Genomic DNA, 17061 nt, shown 5'->3' with positions numbered 1-17061 from the left:
ATAATTTCCACCTGTTGTCTATTCCATTTGCACAACAGCATGTGAAATTGATTGTCAATCAGTGTTGCTTCTTAAGTGGACAGTTTGATTTCACAGAAGTGTGATTGACTTGGAGTTACATTGTGTTGTTTAAGTGTTCCCTTTATTTTTTTGAGCAGTGTATTTTTGGGTCCAATGGCATCATGTGATGGACCAGGAAGCTGTAGTTATCTGGTTTGGCCACTATGTCAAATTAGTTTCAAAGCCCAGCGCTGTTCTTGCGGACTTGTACAGTTGGTGGCTGTAGTTCAGTAGAAAGAAAATAGTTCCTACATGTAACTGCTCACAAAAAGGTCTGTGGATTACCTTGATTAACCAGGTCATGATTTCTGAAAAGAGACATTGATGTTGAGTTTTTCACAAGTATTTTTTTGGTGCTCTGAGTACCACAAGCTGAGTGCCATCTAGTTCCATTATATTCAACTGAGAGCAAACATCTTTAAGGCCGATAACTCACACCAAAACAACGTAGACTGATGTATAGCACTATGGATAAGAGAAAAAATATGTATTTTGGATTTTGGGGTGAACTGTCCCTTTAATGTCACTTACTTCAGATGATATTTTTAAACAAAGCAGCTTCAAAAGTGGATAAAACCCTCACTGACTTTGTTTGGTGATGCCACGCATTACAAATGTGTTTGTAAGACATACAACATTTTTTTGTTGCTGTCATTTCCACTATCCATCCGGTACTACACATACACCCTCATGCTTTATGAGGTGGTACTTCATATTAAGCTGCTTTAGGTGCTTCTATTTCCCTCCAATCACTGTCATCAGTCAACCAATATGGCAGCAGATGGGCAATATGAGGGTAATATATCCTCTGAATACAACACCTGGGCTCGAGTCTCTCTTTGACTTTGGCAATAGACAGGATGTACGGGCTGATCTGTCTGGTGATTGTGGTTAGGTAAGAGTTCTCCTGCTTCAGCTGCATTAGGTCATGAAGCTGGGCTGGAATCAGTAAACAAAGGAAATGACAGTGAGGTTTGAAATATAAAACGACAGAGAGATAAATGTTTGATACGTTTGAATTTTTGAGACAAACCTTCATAGATCTCCTGCTCATTAGTGACCCTCTGAAAAGTCTCATCCCAGATCTGTGAGGAGAATGCAGTGAGTTGATTCTCATGAAAAAAAATATCAATGCACTGCAGTCGTTCGACTCGGGGGATACCTTGACATTTCTTTTCTTTTCCCTCTGTTTGCATTCCCAGCACTCTACATTTATAACAATGGGGGAAAGCCAGCTTGTTAGTATGCAGCTAGAGGGACTGACTGAGGACAAACGTAGGAACTTTTTGTCTGTCAGAACTGCCTGGCAGAGAAAGGTACATACTAAAGGTCATCATCAAGGTATCACTTGACGCACCTCTTCAAACATGACTCTCATAGTTTCCACAGTGGAGTGCTGGGAGGCTATCTGGCTGTCGATGTATAACGATCTGTCCAGGATCTCTCCCATCTTATCCGTGTTGATGATGGAGTGGTGCTTGGTCAGATCTCGGTGCAGCTCCTGGACCTGGTCCTTCAGATTCTGAATTTCTGTCTGAAGAGTCTACAAGCATACACAGACACACTGTACATAAGACATGACACTCAAGAGATGCTTCAATGTCAGAGATATGATGGGTGTACAGATGCTGGGTGAAGTGCAACCGAGCGTGAAAACCTTGTTGCCCTGCAGACAGGTTGAGTTCCCAGAGGAATTCATGCTGCTGCCTTCTTATTGTTTTACTTTAAGGATCAGAGATGGATCCTCATCCCAAGGAGAGAAGTTGCTGCAGCAGTTTTTACCAATGTGGATCCAAATATAGGAGGTTTACAAACTACAGACATAAAACTATCAAATAGCATAAAGTAATTCTTGTCAATTTATTAAAAAACAAAAGATATACACAAAGACCTTGTGCTATAGGGCCGCTACAAAGTCCCTTCTTTTACATTGCCTGTGCTTTTTACACAGAAACAAACAATGGTGACATCATGCCGCTCCAGTGTCTAATATTAGACAGTTTGCCAGCATTATGGAAAAAAAAGAGGCGTGATGGGCGTGACATGAAAAACAATAGCGTTGGCCTCTAATGTGACATATAACGTACGCATTGGAGGCGCTTTATAAAGTGTAGTAATGGCATTAATGAGTCGATAACAATCATTTACCGTCCCTGTTAAATGGTGGCTGATCTCGTCCTCTGCTTGGAGGGTAAGGAACCAAGGGTGAACCATATCATCTTGTTCATGATAATACCGGTATCATTTTTAATATCATATGAAAAATTCACAAAGTGATACTCACGATATTTTGACTTGTCGACATATTGACGTCATACTGTTACCCACGGCAACAACGAGCATGGCTGAAAGCAAAATTATCAGCGACTCCATGGTGGTTCCAAAAAGAGGAGCAGCTTCAGTAGTGTGGAATAAACTGTGGCGTCCTGAATGTTTTATGAACAGCCCCGGACTTCTCAGACTCTTTTAGCGACTTACCGCTCAGAGGGAACTCATTCAGCGGCTCCTCTGGCAGCAGCACAGCGTCTCTCCCTCTCCTCTCTCGCCGTGTGCACACAGGAGTCGGCGTCATAGAGTGATTTTGTCAGAAAACTTTGGTAATGTAAATCTATGTGACGCTCACAGCTCGACAAAAACCTACATATATGTGAATGTGTGATAGTTGTGGTATCATAACAGCCTGTCACAGGTTACAGCGTGATGATTAGAGGAGAAATGGCAGAGCATAAAGTTGCAGGTGGAAAAACAAACAAATCAATCATTTAGGATTTTGCTAAAAGAAGGAAATCACCTGTTGATTTATATATATATAGATCCCAGGGGACATTTTTTGTATTCGGTAGCTGCTTAAAGGTTTTATTTTGTTGAGCTATTAATATTGTATACAGAATCTGAACTCACTCTGAGTTACAGTTGTTGTTCACAAACTAAAGAAATAAGATCATTTTTGTTTAGTTTTTACTGAATGCTTTAAGGCAAACTGTAAAACTATATCACTTATTTTATTGCAATTCTATTTTCTTAAATTAATAATACTTTTTTTTCTAATTTGACATATCGTCAAGAATATGGTTATCACAAAAATATCTGGAAATATTGTGATATTATTTTAGGGCCTTAACGCCCACTCCTATAAGGAGCTCCTGGACCTCATTGTTTTCCCAATTTGCAGACATTTTCAGCCACTGTTCTTCCTCTTTGAGTTAGCTGCTAACAGCTATCAGCTACTTTTAAAATCTCCTGTGGTGGGTCGCATGCAAAACACGTCATCAAAATGTCCCACGTGTACTGCCCATGATACCGGCTGGCCCTTAAACATAGACGTTGTTTTGGTGGTGTTTCTACTTCTGCTGCCGTCTTAAAGACGAGACAACTCTGTCTCCCTCTTCCGCGATTGTACTTTATACAGAACTGCGAGGTGGCATAATGAAGTGAAATTACCGCCTTGAAGAGGCAGTGTAAAAGGGGATATTGTAGGACTGACTATTGGTGCTTTCACAAAACATTTACACAATGACATTTTTGATAAACAATCATCAGTGATGTGGATCTCGTGACTAAGTGGGAGCAGTCTGGTAAGTTTAGTAAAATACATAACTTTATTGTGACACAGCCTTAAAAAACAGGAAAAGACAACACCAAGGATATTATGATATCCAAAATCTAAGAGGATATCTGGTCTCATATCATGATTGTGACAGTCTGCTCTGTGTCCTGATGCTTTCAGACGTTTTGGGAAGATCAGACGAGACTCTAGAATAATTTCAGTTGCCAGTGTTATTTACTCTGTCTTTGTTTCCATTGCGGTCATTTTATTATTAAGAGGATTGTTTTTTCTGGGTTTTGGGTTTCTGTTGACTGTGGGAGATTTTTTTTTAGCCTCCTGTGTTCCTGCACTGCCTTCTCCTCATTTGCCCATCGACACACCTGCCCTGCATCAGCCTCATTAGTCCTCCTCTGCTCCAGAGTTTTCCAGCCAATCAGCTCCCTGCCTGTTCTCCTACCTAATCACCTTATTCCCCTCACCTGCACTTCATCCCCTTGTCAGATTAGTTTGTATTTAAGCCCTGGTTTGCATTTAAGTCTTTGCTGGATCATTGGTTTTGTGATGTGATCTGCAGCTTTGCTTCTTTTTGCTCAAACCTTGAATAAAAAGTGATTTATGTGAGTTCCTGTTGCCTGCAGTCTCCTGCGTTTGGGTCCACCTGCTTTACACTACATGACAATGGTACTGACATAATATTAATACATTGCCCAGCCCTACTCTTTAGTAAGAACGCAGGGAAATAAGCACATGTGAATTACTACTGATTTTGCACTTTTGGCATTCAAGTGTAATTCACTTTCTACAAAAATGAACTGTAATAACTGTGATTATCTTTAAATTTTTCATTTAATTCAAGTTAAATTTGAATTTGCCAAATACGTCTTGCAAAACTATCAATACTCCCATCAGCCTCAGCTGTAGATTGTGTTTAGTGCTAATTAGCAAATGTCGTGACACGTTAAGACAAAACAGTGAACATGGTAATCATTATATCTGCTAAACATGATGTTAGCAAGTAGCTCAAAGCACCGCTGTGCCTAAATACAGCCATGCAAAGCTACTTTCTCAATTGTTCTGGATAAAATCATCATGTTAATATCAGAAATGTAACTTTTAAATCACTGGTCACACAGCACTCACCCTGTAGGTGTTCTCATAGTTGCGGCAGTGCTCGGTGAAGGGTGTTTCCTTCCCCTCAGCCAGGAGCACCTTGGTGCAGATGTTGCGGTGACAAGTAGGCCTTCGCCCGCACACCGAGCCCAGGGGCATCTCACTGAGAGACGGGGAGCGGCAAGACACGGAGAGGGGGGACTGGTGCCTGAGGTGAGGGGGGAAATAATCAAGACTGGCCTCATATATAATAAATTGATCTCTATAATTGGTCCATAACATCTTTTTGCTGGTAACGTACAGTCAGCACTGTGTAGATATTATGTAAATATAGTGCATGTGCATATTCTTACAATTTTCTTAACCAGTTACTGGCTACCAGAGCTCGCTATCATTGCAATCAGTTGGGAATTATTTGTATTCTGTACATAAAACCCCCTGCTCCAATATTTCTATCATTCCAACCTACTCATTGCTTTTACTCTAGATGCACAGTACATACAACTCTGTATACATGTTATATATAATAGCTCAAAAAGCATATTATCTGCTTTACCTTCACAGTCATTCAGTTACGTTTTGTATTGTTTAGTATCTTTCTCGGCCAATAAAATGTGTGATACACACACACACCAAGGACTGTATATAAGGACAGTTGTACTGCTGGCCTTGGAGCAGCTGCAGTGGAGCTAAGTGCTTCACTCAAGAACACCTCGATTGTAGTTTCCATCTCTTCTGTTAAAGGGTCAGTAAGGAGGTCAAACATTTGCACAACTGTTCCTTTATTGTTGAGCTGCTGTACATTTATCTTAAATCTCCCGTTTCTTCTTTTTTTCTCCAAGAAATACAACTTTGGTGGAGAAATGTAGGACAATGCTGTAAGTCCTCGCGTTCTGCTGACTTAATTTTTCCAACTTCATATTTAAAGCTAACCACACAGAGCTTTTTCAGGATAAAATGGAGACAAGAGTTCATATCTCTATACATACATTCACACCCCTGGTGAAGGTGACAGTGAAGAGATGTCAGTGTTTTCAGTAACACGTGACATGTGAGATATGTGAGATGTGTACATGTGTCACTGAAAACACTCACACCATCACCTTCACCAGGAATGTGACAGTATATATGCGCAGCACATATCTAAACAACTAGATAAACATACATTTATGCGGGTTCTGGTGAGACCACAATCTTGGCTTCATGCCTAACACAGCATAACTGCTCTGGAGCCATTCTGCAGAAGCCTAGGTGTGAATACATCCTCTCACATTGCCATACGAATGTTGTCCTCTGAGCATCCAGGCTGTGTCCCAGCACAGCCAATTAAAGATCTGCCAGTGCTAAAGCAGCAGCATCAATTGCATGAAAGAACATGGCTGTACAACTTCGCTTCTGTTCTGTGAAATTATGATACAAACAGGGCCGGCCAGCTGGCCGTCCACCAATCCCTGCTTGGTTTGCATCCTGCATTAGTGGCTCAGAAGTAGACGAAGGAGCTTTCAGACAGCAATTGAAGATGTATCAGACACAACAACACATTCAGTCGCACTGAGTAACGGGCTACAGCATGTGGCCGGCTTTCTGAACAACCATACGGTGAGGAAAAGCTCATTTCCTCCTCCGTCTGTGAACTGAAGTACGTGGTGGACTTGAAAAACTGTGGAGTCGAGCACCTTGTATGACGACTGTTATCTTATAGCGTCAATGGCATCAACAGACATTCACTAAAGAGAGTAAAAAGCCAGGGTATGTTTCTGCCTCTGACCCTACTGACAACTGTAAAACACATTTGCTTTAACCTACAATCACCATAAATATTCAAGAAAGTCAACCACAAAAGCCATATTTACTGTGGGTTCATGCTGCAAGCTAAGGCACCTCACATGCTCAGGACACTCTAAACAAGACAACAGACTGCACTGACCTAAACATAATAAAATCCATATGAATTTACCTGGGGTCTGGTCGGCTCTTACTCCTTGCTTCTGGCCCAGTGTTGATGCAACAGAAGACCTGTCTAAAACATGTCCCCCTCTCTCTGTCTGCCACACACATGTCATCCTCTGCACATCCAGCCTCCATCCTCCCATCACTGACGCCAATTAAAGACTAAAGTTGTGACATCAGTGGCCCGGAACAAAGCGGCCCGACCGCTCCTGCATGCCAACTTCCAGTTGAATCCTGGAGGGTTCTGTGAAATTATGATAAAAATAGTGCCAGCCGGCCGGCCACCAATCCCTGCCCACTTTGCGTCTTGCACTGGCAGGGCGCTAAGCAAGTTGGAAGGGAGAGTTGTCAGTATGTTGGCATTAGTGGGTGGGCTTAAGGACCTGTGAACAGTTGGGGGGCTCTGATGTGGAAAAAAATCGGTCAGCAGAGTGTGTGTACGTGACGTGGAGGGACGTGAAGCACAGGCAAATGGACAGGACTGAGTGGCAGCGATAGGCGTTTAAATAAAGGTTGTGCTTACTGATGATTTGATGGAATTGGCAAAGGAATCTATGAAGTTAAAAGACTATATGGCATTGTGAAAGGATTCTTAGATTTTGATTTTTTCAGCTGTAACACTTGATTTCTAAGTACATCAAAATGTCCCCTTCTAGGAACTGTGCTAGCACCACACTCAGTCTCCCATCTTAACATGTCATCTGCTGTGTCTGAGGCCCGGCTGCGGAAAAACCAGGGCTCGGAAAAACAGGATCCACTGCCTCCTTCCCCGCCCCCATGCAACAAGGTGAGTTACGTAAACATATCAGTGCACAGAGCTTACAGATAGACAGAATGTCTGCCATAGTGGGACTCAGCGTGGCGCCTCCTTTCCTCTCGCTGCAGTCATCACTGTCTACCATCTGTACTCGCAAAACCATTTGGGGATTTTGAGTTTGGATTCTTCACAAGTGTGAAATTTTCGGCCCAGACTTTTTGCTTTCTCGGAAGAATCCAAAAGATGCCACAGTAAAACTCAGCTAGTGGAAGCACATTGTGAAATAAAAACCCAGAGTAAGGGATAATATAGTGATTGTATTTGAAGGATAGTTGGCATAAATGATCTCACCTTGCTGCAACACACATGGATCCGGCAATAGAAGGAGGGCAGCGCTGAGCCAGCATCAGCAAGGGCTCCAGACAGCGAGCAAACTCATTCCTGTAGTCTGTGTTGATCTAACGGAAGACAGAGATAAAGTCAGTTAATGAGTTTGAAATAAATTATGTGCAGGTATTTCTGCCATGTTATTCTTTTGTGTTTATATGAAAAACAAAAAAAACACTTCAAACTGAACCAAATAAATAGGATGAAAGAAAGAATGAAAGAAAGAAAGAGACAAAGAAGATCCATTCCCACAGTTAACCCTACAATGTATTAGTAAAAATAGAAACCAAAGAAATACAATAACAACAGCAATTATGATTATTATTCTTATCATCATCATTTAGAAGGAAAATAAATAAAGTTAAAAAGAAAACAGAAAACACTACTTTACCAATTGTACTGCTTTTATTAAGAACCCTGCAGAAACACATTTGATCTTATTTGATTTCACTTTATAATGAGAGAAAATTCTTAAATTTGTCTTGTGTCCCAAGATGTCAACTGTTACACATGCATAAAAATTTGTTTTTTAAGAACTAAAGGTCCAATGAGTAAGATTTAGGGAGGATTGCAACCAGCTAAAACTAGGATTCCATCAGTGTTCTTTGTTCAGGAGGTTTTAACGGCAACAGAATCATCCGCAGAGGTGTCCTCCTCTCCAAAACAAACAGACCCAGTGATTAAACTAATAAAACACTACTAACTAATAAACGCTACTAACTACAGTGGTCGACTCGTTTGTCTGTTCTGGGCTACTGTAGAAACATGGCAGTGTAACATGGCAATCTCCAGAGACGAGGACCTGCTCCCTATGTAGATATAAATGTCTCATTCTAAGGTAACAAAAACACGATAATTCTTATTTTCAGGTGATTATATGCTAAAAAAAAAAAAAAACCTACATACTGGACCTTGAAGCAAAAAAAATGCCATACTACAAACGCTACAAATTATATCAGACATTACTAAAAGTGGATGCAGTGCAACCAATTAATCATTTCTATTTCCGATTCTGAGTTATTATAGACAAATCAGATTTGGATGTTCAATACAAATATTTCACAATTCATTTCTGTCTTTCCACAAAAAGTTTGAGAGTTTGCGGGACATTCAGGGTGACAGCGACGTTCATGTAATGTATTTAATAAGTCAAGTTAGCCCTCCAAGCTAATGCGTGCAACCTATGCTAATGACAGATCGGAAATGAGCAACAACAATTTTGCCAAGACTCTCATATTAAGTTGCTGTAAGCTATAAATTCAAAATTTCTTAGCAGAAGGGAGAAGATAACGTTATCTTAGAGCCTGACTGGGCAAAGCCTCTCTTCCTGCACTCAGCTGTCTCTGTCTCATGCAGACTCACCCTGGGTCTGGGTCTGTAGCTGCCTGTACCAGAGAGCAGCGTGAAAGCGAGAAGTGCTCACTCTGCAGCTTCAGTAAATCTAGGGACTGAAACATCTCCAGAAGTACTGCACTGCACACTGACTGACAAATAACCAAACAAGCAAACGACTACTCGACTTGAAAAATCTCAGTCGACAGAGGGTCTCTGACTGATTACTCGAATCTTCGACTTTCAGGGTGCCCTCTGTGCACCTACTATTACATTCAGTGTTCGACCCAGGTACACTGAGCCCGCTTAGAAGCCAAACTCTGATTTAATAGTTTTACAGACTGAGGAACAAAAGAATTCCTCAACCTGTTCAATCGAGCCTGTGGGACTACGAATCATCCGTGTGATGGCCAAAGCTGATATTCTTCAAATAAAATGTGACAGGGGTCTGATATAATATTACCAGCCAGAGACAACAGTCTCTCATACAGTATGTTGTTGGCCTACAAAGTCCACCAGTCTTATCTGTATTGGACATTTTTGGTGATGATTTCCGACAGTGCCAAGATGGACATAAGTGCCACAGCCTGTCTTAAGGCAACAGTAAACTCACATATTTGTGTATTGCATCAGCCTTTGTGTTTAAGGGACTAATGACAAGGAGATTCAGTGTGGAATGCCAACTGTAATTGTTAATGGGTTATGTTGAGTTCCCGAGGTCATGTTTTAATTAGTTTTTTTATGACGGAGGGTGTGACAACCTTGACCTCAAGGAGCCTTGTAGGTGGAGTCGGGTCATCAGAGAGATTCGACTCACCTGGGCAAACTGCAAGATTACAAGCAGGTGGCAGCCAGCCAGTCTTTGGGTTCATCCCAACACCTTATCTTGCATCCACGTTTCCTTCACTTGCGTCTCTTACTGATATTCAGATTGTGAATTCATTATTTATTAACCCAGAATATGATCATGGTGTCTTTTGAAGACTGGAAATTATTTATTAGCCTAATGTTTCCAGGAAAATTGAAATCCTGTAACTCATCAAACGCGACGCTCAGGAATAATCAGCCTCACGTGTGACTGATTGGAAATGAAGATGTAAAACGTGTCTTGCTACGGACTTCCTTTGACTTCAACTGTCTCTATAATAAAAGTTGATGAGGGAAATAACAGATCCTAAAAAGAAAAATCTTTCTAATAAATGAAGATTCTTTTCTTTTTCAGACTTTAACTAGATTATGAATCAGAAAAAAAAAATATATATATAACTTGGGAGTGACACACTTGAGTTTAATCAGTTGTCTGTCTTCCTTCCTGTATGAAACTTTACTGATGTTGTGATGTATCAGATCAGTCCAATCAGCAGCAGCATCCAAGTCGGTGAAAGACTTTTGCAAAGACTGTGCACTCATGTATCCTCATTTTCCTCCTCTCTGAAAGCCTCCTCTGTCCTTGACACCTCTGAGTGCATTTAAGGAACTGGGATGTCCTTCAAAATGGTGGGTGACGGGATCGAGGACAGTGGAAAGAGGAGTCGAGGGGAGGTATTGGAATGAATCCTTTCTCTCTCCTGGCTTCAACATTGTTTGTTTTCTTACATTAAGTTTATCGTTACTATTTTATATTTCCATTTAAGTTATATCAAATGATTTATTTTTATTCCCAAGTCATGTGTGGTCCTGTCTCCTTTGTTGAAGCCTTGAGGCGGGTTGAGACGCAACAAGCATAAATATATCTTTTGGTAGAGATGTGGAGAGTCTAGTCAAGGAGCACTGCAGTATTTCTGAAGGGTTGTGGTGATTCAACACCTTATTATGTAAATGACTGTTTTTAGTTTGTTTATACATGAATTTGTAACAATCAGTTTTAGTTTCTGATTACTGTTGTTTTGTACGATGAATACAGAATTAACCTAATCTCAGTTCATAAAATATTTTAGTGATTTTTGTGGGGAATAAAAATAACTGCAGCAGTGACAATATTTGACAAAATAATCTTTACTCAAGGTCCTTTCACAAGATTTTTTCCTGGAGCTTTAGTCAGACGTTTGGTTTCTGAGGACCTTCAGGTCTTTGCCTTCAAGGTAAAGAATGAACTTTCACACTTGTGTGTCATTTTTGATGAAGGTTTGCTGGCTGTTATAGATTTCTGCTTTCTTTTCATAAGTCAAGCTTACTTTATGCTTGTAAAGATATAGCCTTGTAGTCATTTTAGATATTTATTCTTGCATGTTATGGTAAAGATCTGATTGTCATGCATGCTTGTATGTGTTTGTTCTAATGGGTTTTACTAGGTTTGCTTTGATGTTGTTTTGTCTGCAGATTAAAATAGCCTTTTGGCTAAATGTGCCATATTTACATCATACTGAAGTTAACTAATGTGTCCTGTCCCACAGCACCTCCTTGTCCCTGATAAATAAATGAATAAGTGACTAAAGCTCCCATTAGAAGGCACTGAACTCAACTTTCTCACAAGAAAAATTGGTTCTGGGCTTCAGGGCCACGGAGGAGAGAGAGAGGTGAAACTGCACTGGGAACAAGTGAAACAACTAATCAGTACACTGCAGTGGATTACATTCTGAATGTAACCTTTTCCAGCTCTGCGTGAAGGCATTTCCTACTCACTTTGCTGCTCTGCACTGGTCTCAGTCGATGAGGGAGCTTTACAATCCTCTTCAGCCTCTCCATGAGCTGCTGTGTAAGCAAGAACATCCGGTTGTGATTCAGTGACCTGTTTCACCTTGCTGAGACATTATGGACAACCTCCGTTTAAAGACCAGTTCAGTCCAGCCAATACTGTTACTCACCAAGGAAACTTCTTTAGAATAACCTTTAAACTCTTTGTGATGTATGAACAGTAAACAGGGTGGTTTTATATTACTGATAATGTGTCAACCATCGTAGCACATCACAAACATACAGTGAATCGTCCATGTTTCTTTCTTTAATCTGTATATCTGTTTGTATTCACTTTTTTAAAAAACTTCTTGGGTTATGTATTGACTTCCCCCTCCCCTACCCACTCCTTCACTGTTACCCACATTATGTCTTGTACTGCTGCACTGTAACTCTATATTCATGTGTCATCAAATTCTCATGAAATGCAATAACAATAAAACACAGCTCATAGTTTATGATGCTGTACTCACATAGCCCATGTCCAAAAACTCAAACTTGTTGGCTGAGCTGAGGAAGGCCGAACAGGTGACGAGGTGAACCTAAAAACATCAGATTAAAGGTTAGAGTTCAAACTAGCTGGAGCTGGAATATGAGACACTGAAATACTTAAAACTAAGACTAAGTGTTATTAAAGGGACAGTTCTCCCTTCAATCAAAAATACATATTCTTCCTCTTACCTGTAGTGCTGCTTATCAGTCTAGATTGTTTTGGTGTGAGTTGCAAAGTGTTGAAGATATCAGCAGTAGAGATGTCTGCCTTCTCTCCAGTATAATGGAACTAGATGGCATTCGGCCTGTAGTGCTCAAAGCACCAAAAGAGCACATTTGAAAAACTCAACAGCAATGTCTCTCTCCACAAATCATGACCCAGTTACTCAAGATAATCCACAGACCTTGTTGTGAGCAGTTTCATGTAGGAACTGTTTTCTTTCTATCAAATCACATCCACCAAAGGTATCACTGCACAGAAGGAAGTGTGCATCTACTCATGGGCTGAATCCAAATGTCCGCACTTCACCGCACTTGCAGACTCGTGGACTTTGTGGGCGCATTCCCGGGAAGTCTGGGAGTACTTAGAGCTGTCCAAAGCTACAATTCATCCAGTCCACAAGGGGCCTAAAGTAGACTATCTGCAGACTTCCAGAGAGTCCGCTTGGGGTGGAGACTTCAGCAGACTTCACTGATTTAATAACTTACAATTCATTGCAATACGGGCGTGAGGTTGTGGGTTTTTCAACATGGGATTTATATCTTGTAATCTGCAGGGACAGATGAGTAGGCACTATTTGTCAACTTATATGACATATATGAATATGACAGCAGCAATAGCTGAACGTTTCACGGCAATGGGTAAAATGGTCTCGAGGGCTGTCCATCAGCAGCTTGCAGTCTCTGCTCAGTTTGCATGTCCAGAGGGTGGACATTTGGATTCAGCCATGGACGAGAGGCTCATGCTGGCGACAGTGCAAGATGTAAACAATAATGGCGTCCTCCTCGGCCGAGCTGTAGCTAGCTCAGTGTTGCTAGGTGAGTTAGCAGTAGATGCACGCTTCCTTTTGCAAAGTGATACGATTGGTGGGTGTAGTTCAGTAGAAATAAAATAGTTCCTACATGAAACTGCTCGCAACAAGGTCTGTGGATTATCTTGAGTAACCTGGTCATGATTTCTGGAACAAGACATTGCTGTTGATATCTCCAACGCTCGGCAACTCACACCAAAACAACCTGCACTGATAAACAGCACTACAGGTAAGAGGGGAAAAAATGCATTTTTGGTTGTGGCATGAGCTGTTCTATTCATACAAGTAGCGAACTGAGGCACCAGTGGAAAGGAACTACACTTTCTCAGGTACAGTTTTCAGGTACTTGAACCCCAAATACTGAGGTTACTTTTCATATTAAGATGTTTTGAATTGGTTTAATTAAAATAACAGTTCAAGGCCCCAGAAGGTTTAATTATTATGAATATTTCACAAAAAAAGTACTGATTAAAGAAAAGTCCAAACACCAAACACAAATTTGTTTATCAGAACTTTGTTTCGTCTTCTTTAATGCCCCATTAATCCCCCACGACCACCAAGATTTATTGTGTGATTTATCTTACTCTACCTGGAGGGTTGGTAGGAGGGCAGTAAGGTGTGAGAGCTGCTCCTTTAGTGCTTTCTCCTTCTCCTCGTGTTGACTGCAAACACACACACACACACACACACACACACATACATGTAACGCTACACCTTCACATCCGTGCCTGCTGAAATACTCAGAGGATTCAGCTCAGATGGTGCAACCACAAACAACATCCTCCATATTTCCAGAAGCTAATCTATCTGTCTTCTCTTTCTGTAACAAACACACATGCACAGACGCAGGGCCGGGCACACAAAGCCTGACATAAATAGCCTTTAACACCCTTCCGGGAACCCAGCCACTGGACGGATTCCAGGCAATGTAGGGAGAGAGGGAGAGAGAGATGGAGGACACAAAAAATCTCATTAAAGATCCCCGCAGAGTGCAACCCGATACACTCACTCACTCACATGCACAAAATTGTTCTCATTCAATCACACGTACATGCACATGGAGCGCACTCTGGAAAAGCAAAGCGCTCAGATATCATTCAGTTTTTTTCATGTGGAAATTGGAAATGGGAGGGTGCAAATGAAACTCACTTTTTATGTCTGCGTATGTTTTTATATACCATCTCTTTCAGTGATTAGTCATTAATCTTACATACAATTTGACTGATGTTCTATAATTTGATCTTTGAGACTAATTAGTTGCAAACCCTGGATGACATTAAATCAAACATTAATGATTGCGGTGGGGATGTTGTAAGATTTTTAATTATTTTAGTGGCATGATACTTAAGGCTAAATTAATCGTTCAGGAGGCTGTCATCAAGTTATTTCTTAATTTGTTTCACTTTATAGTTTCATTTCTGCACAAACAAGCAAAGTAAGCAGCATCGTGGCACGCTGCCACAAATGGAAAAAAGTTATGATCCTCTTCTTAGGACGATATGCTGCGCTGACAAAGGCTCAACATCACATTAAAGGTGCTCGACACATGTTTCACTCGTACAGATAGCAGGTGTTTTTTTATTTAAGGTGGAGGAAATCTCATCCAGGTTTTTCGGCAGCATTTATTGATATTATGGATTTTAAAAAGTCTATAATTCACACACTGTGTATTTGTATACCAATACTTTTCAGTTGGCTACATTCCCATTGATTGGATCCAGGCACAAGCTGCAACCACTGGCTTTAAATCTGTAATCCTGCTGAGGTGGTTTTAATTCAGTACCACGCTTTGTTGAAAAGAAAATCACCCAAGAAAATGTGTTTGCTGAGGAGAGAGATTATTCCAGAGCAAACAGGGTGCTGCTATTCATCACCCTGACTACAATACAGCGTGGTACAATGGAGAAACTATCAAGTGACCCGGTGACAGCGGGATAATAGCATTCAATTAGGTAAATATTGTGACAGGAGCTTTGAGGCAACAAAAGAGCATTCTCACGTAAGAACTGTAAATCTTTATATATTTTATTTTACCTCTGAGCTGCTTTCAGCAGGATCTTCTTCCTCTCTGCTAGTTTTTCCTGTCAGATGAGAACAGAGAAAACAGCCCCTTTTATTCCTTACACTGCTGTGAAAATGGCCTCCAGCTCTTTAATACCTAATGAATTTTCAAGATTGTGGGGGGAAGAGAGGTGTAAAATCCACAGTGTGGTGTCTGCTCTCTTTGATTGTTCATTATGCAAAGAAAATAAACTCTTTACTCACAATTAGGGTAACAGAGACCTCCAGTGGCCGAGCACTGTTAATGGTCTCAGATGGAGCAGCATACTTCATCCTAATTTCAGACTGAGGTCAAAGACTATGAGAGTCTAATTTCTAATTTTGGGTCAATAATTACTTTGTAGATGATGAAAGATGTTACTTTAGTCCACTTTTCTGTGACTAACATTTTAACTTACTCTTAATAAACAAACCTGAAATCTAATAATTTGGTATTTATACCAAGAGGCTGTCAGTTAAAAGTCCAAAATGTATATGCAAATGCAACTTCACTAGCTGTTTGAACTTATGTTAATTCTTGTAATATTAGGGGAAACATAAAAGGAACAATTCACCCACAAAATGATCATTTGTATTTCAAATACTCATCCTGTGTTATCTTAAATCTCTGTTTCTCTTGCATGCCTCCACAGTGAACGAAGAATCCAAAAACTGAGAAAGTTGTTTTTAAAATTGCAGTAAATGTGGACAGTGTTTAGCAACAGCAAAACCATATTAAAACATGCGTTTTCAAAGTCAAACGTAACTCTTGCAGTACAATACAAGCCTCATTTATTCAGCGGTATGCTCAGTTCCTCCCAATTACAAGCACTTTCGCTCAAACATTACTATTTAAAACACTTCCTCATAAAACAAGCAGCATGCCTGGCCACATAGGTGTGCTTGACCATGCACGCTACTTGTATGTGGAAGTATTTTAAATAGTAAGGTTTAAGCAAGAATGATTGCACTTGGGAAGTTGTGTGAGCGTTTGTAAATGGATGTTTTAATATATAGTTGTTCTGTTGTTAAACAAGGACCCTATTTACACGAATTCATCAAGAATTTTTGGATTCTCTGTTCACCACGGAGGCATGTGAGAAAAACTAAGTTGTCTTCATGAATTCAATGTAACACAGGGCGAGTAGTTGATATACAAATGATCATTTTGTGGGAGTGAGGTATTCCTTTAAAAGACATTAGAAGGCGCATAGTTGTATTATATATGCATCACAGTTAGATGCAAAGTTATTGGAACAAATGTATTTAAATGGACAACGTTTTGATCCTTTGACCTCATGGCTTGGTTTTTGCTCTGATGTGCACTGTCAGGTGTAAGACCTCGAATAGACAGGTGTGTTTACCTTTCTAAATTATGTCCAATCAACTGGATTTACCACAGGTGGACTCAACTGAAGGTGTAAAAACATCTCAAAGATAATCAAGACAGACGGGAGGCACCTGAGCTATATTTCAAGCAACTTGCAAAAATGTGTAAAATCCTGTTCTCACTTTGCCATTATGGGGTACTGAGTTTAGACTGCAGTGTTGTAGTCAAGACCACCTAAACCGAGACCAAGTCAAAACCAGAACCAGAGTGTATCGAAACCAAGACCAAGAGTTTAAGGGGTTGAGGCCAAGTTGAGACCAAGCCCAGATCAGTGAGAGTCCCACACTGCATT

The 17061-nt window shown here is 40.5% G+C and overlaps 1 protein-coding gene across 1 annotated transcript in view; it reads right to left on the bottom strand.

Annotated features, from left to right (window-relative positions):
• Positions 1–17061, bottom strand: part of rnf207a (ring finger protein 207a) — a 39222-nt gene that overhangs the window by 5966 nt on the left and 16195 nt on the right. The window contains exons 9-17 of the mRNA XM_050037197.1: positions 15374–15420; positions 13929–14001; positions 12290–12358; positions 11766–11834; positions 7776–7882; positions 4748–4925; positions 1418–1603; positions 1094–1145; positions 882–999 (exon numbers count right to left, since the gene is read on the bottom strand). Coding sequence (XP_049893154.1) covers positions 882–999; positions 1094–1145; positions 1418–1603; positions 4748–4925; positions 7776–7882; positions 11766–11834; positions 12290–12358; positions 13929–14001; positions 15374–15420 — 899 coding nt within the window. The remainder of the gene's footprint in view (positions 1–881; positions 1000–1093; positions 1146–1417; positions 1604–4747; positions 4926–7775; positions 7883–11765; positions 11835–12289; positions 12359–13928; positions 14002–15373; positions 15421–17061) is intronic.

This window comes from Epinephelus moara, chromosome 24 (genome assembly GCF_006386435.1).
Source record: "Epinephelus moara isolate mb chromosome 24, YSFRI_EMoa_1.0, whole genome shotgun sequence".
NCBI lineage: Eukaryota > Metazoa > Chordata > Actinopteri > Perciformes > Serranidae > Epinephelus > Epinephelus moara.
The sequence above is the reverse complement of the archived record's forward strand: the minus strand, read 5'-3'. Positions and strand labels throughout refer to the sequence as shown.